General features: G+C 51.6%; 1 protein-coding gene across 1 annotated transcript; it reads left to right on the top strand.

Annotated features, from left to right (window-relative positions):
- Positions 1-572: 572 nt before the first annotated feature.
- Positions 573-1,475, top strand: LOC137839373 (uncharacterized). Its single transcript, XM_068648491.1, has 2 exons — positions 573-889; positions 977-1,475. Exons 1-2 carry the CDS (start codon positions 573-575, stop codon positions 1,473-1,475), a joined length of 816 nt encoding a protein of 271 aa, XP_068504592.1.
- Positions 1,476-2,323: the final 848 nt, after the last annotated feature.

Raw genomic sequence — 2,323 nt, 5'->3', positions numbered from 1 at the left:
TCGTACCCTGCACCGAGCCACCCTGGCGTGACCCTCCTCATGAGTCGTATCTACCCCAAGGGCGTCTCGGGGGCGGCATGGGCGCTTCACGAGTCAGGTTGCTCTCCACTAGCGCTATTACTATGGCCTTAAAGCCACCTTTCTTTTCTCTTTATTGCTACCCCGGGTTATCGGGGTTTGGGGCCTTCCCACGGCGTCGCTCCCTCCATGGTCTCTCCTACCCATGGGTATCGGGGAGCGACACTGTGATTGCCTTGCTTTTGTGACATTTGACCTTGGCGACGCCCTAGCTGGGCGACGCCTTGACTTGGTGATGCCTTCACCTAGGCGACGCCTTACCTTGACGACGCTCCCTCTTGGTGACGCCCCGCCTCGGCGATGCATGCACTTGGCGTCGCCTCACCTAGGCGACGCCTTATGTTGACTTTGATCCTGACGTTGACTCTGACCTTGACTTTGTCAACGCCCGGATACGGGACGGTACAACTTCCAAGGTGATTGGCGCAGGGTTTTATTGGCCATCAGTGAGGGAAGATTGTGTAAGATACGCCCAGCGATGCAAGCAGTGCCAGATGCATGCAGACTGGCATAAGGCACCTCCAAAGGAGCTGAGATCGATCTACAGCCCATGGCCCTTCCACACATGGGGAATTAATATTTTGGGGCCTTTTCCCCGGGAGATAAGGCAGATGAAGTATTTGATAGTTGCCATCGAGTACTTCACGAAGTGGAGAGAGGCAGAACTAGTGGCACAGATCACTGCACACAAAGTACAACACTTTGTTTGGAAGAACATTGTGTGTCGTTTTGGAGTGCCAAGGCGTCTCATCTCCAACAATGGCACTCAGTTCGCGAAGTTGGGGAAGCTGTGTGCAGAAGTGGGAATCAAGTAGGTGTTCGCATCAGTCGAACACCCTCAGACGAATGGATAGGTAGAGGTAGCGAATAAAGTTTTACTGAGGGGATTGAAGCGAAGGCTTAAGAAGGCTAAAGGGGCGTGGGCAGAAGAAGTACCAAGGATCGTGTGGGCTTATCACACCACGCCTCAATCTTCCACCATGGAGACACCATTCAGCCTAGTGTACGGGTCACATGCCATGATCCCAGTAGAAATCCACGAGAGTTCCCCATGTTTCCTAAGCTTTGTGGCAGAGGAATGCAACAAAGAGAGAAAGGTGAATCTAGACCTGTTAGACGAGGCCAGACAGGAAGTAAGGATAAAGGCTGAAGTCGTGAAGAGAAGAGTAGAGCATCAGTACAGCTCTAAGGTGAAGCTGCGGCAGTTCCAAGTTGGCGACCTAGTCATGAGGAAGGCTCATCCTTACGAGTTGGAGAACAAATTGTCTCCCAAGTGGACCAGACCCTTCAGAGTAACAGAAGCCAAGGGAAACGGTTCGTACAATCTAGAGACTTTAGAAGGAGGGCCCATTCCACGCAGTTGGAATGCGGCCAATTTAAAATTTTATTTCAGTTGAAAGTTATGTTTGAAAGTTATGAAACACAAAATTGTAAAGGGGACACTCTTTTTCCCTCTCGGGGGTTTTTTAATGAGGTCACCCAAGTAAAAAAGAAAGTTCAAGTAAAGCTTTGTCTCAGTTTTTCCCTTCCACACGATGTAAGAAGCAAAGATTAAGAAAAAAAAGACAAAGACTCAAGGCGTCGCCTGAGGTAGGCGTCGCCAAGATAAGGCTTCACCTAGAGAAGGAGTCACCAAGAAGAGGCGTTGCCAAGATGAGGCATCGCCAAGAGTAGGCGTTGCCAGGCGTAGGCTTTGCCAAGTTGAGACATCGCCAGATAAGGGAGTTAGCGTCAAAATCAGAGCAAGTAAAGGGAGCACATACTCGTGTGCAGAGATCAACCCATTAGCAAAGTACGTTCAGTATAAGTTAAAATTCGGGTGTCTAGTCCCTGAGCAGGGGTTAGGGGATTCCTTCGGGACGCCCCCTCCTCAGGTATGAATAGCTAGCCCCGGTGTCTGGTGTTTAGACACCTCGCAAGGAAGTGGTGGGGGGTGTTTCCGTCGAGTGTGGGCATCAGGCAGTAAGAAGTTTGGGAGCAGTGGAGAACTAGGTCACTTGGTGCAGATACACGCAGCTGAGGCGAAGTGCCATCCTTCGGGAAACCTTCTCCTTGGGCGTAATCGCTAAAACCTTCGGTCATCTTGGTGTTTAGACGCACCAGGGACGATACGGCGATGCTTACAGCACGCCTCTCCCTGGGCGAGGGCACCAAGAACACTGATCGCCTTGGTGTTTTCAGACACCCTGGGGATGAAACGGCACTACCCCCGGGTGGGCCTCTCCTCAGGCGTGGGCACCAAGCG

Source organism: Phaseolus vulgaris, chromosome 3 (assembly GCF_000499845.2).
Source record: "Phaseolus vulgaris cultivar G19833 chromosome 3, P. vulgaris v2.0, whole genome shotgun sequence".
Classification (NCBI taxonomy): domain Eukaryota; kingdom Viridiplantae; phylum Streptophyta; class Magnoliopsida; order Fabales; family Fabaceae; genus Phaseolus; species Phaseolus vulgaris.
Note: the sequence above shows the minus strand (reverse complement) of the source record. Positions and strands in the feature narration are given on the sequence as shown.

Coding starts and splice junctions, on each gene's coding strand:
- LOC137839373 (XM_068648491.1), top strand. CDS start 573: ATGCATGCAGACTGGCATAAGGCACCTCCAAAGGAGCTGAGATCGATC. Junction 890..976: donor TGTGCAGAAGTGGGAATCAA/GTAGGTGTTCGC, acceptor ATTGAAGCGAAG/GCTTAAGAAGGCTAAAGGGG.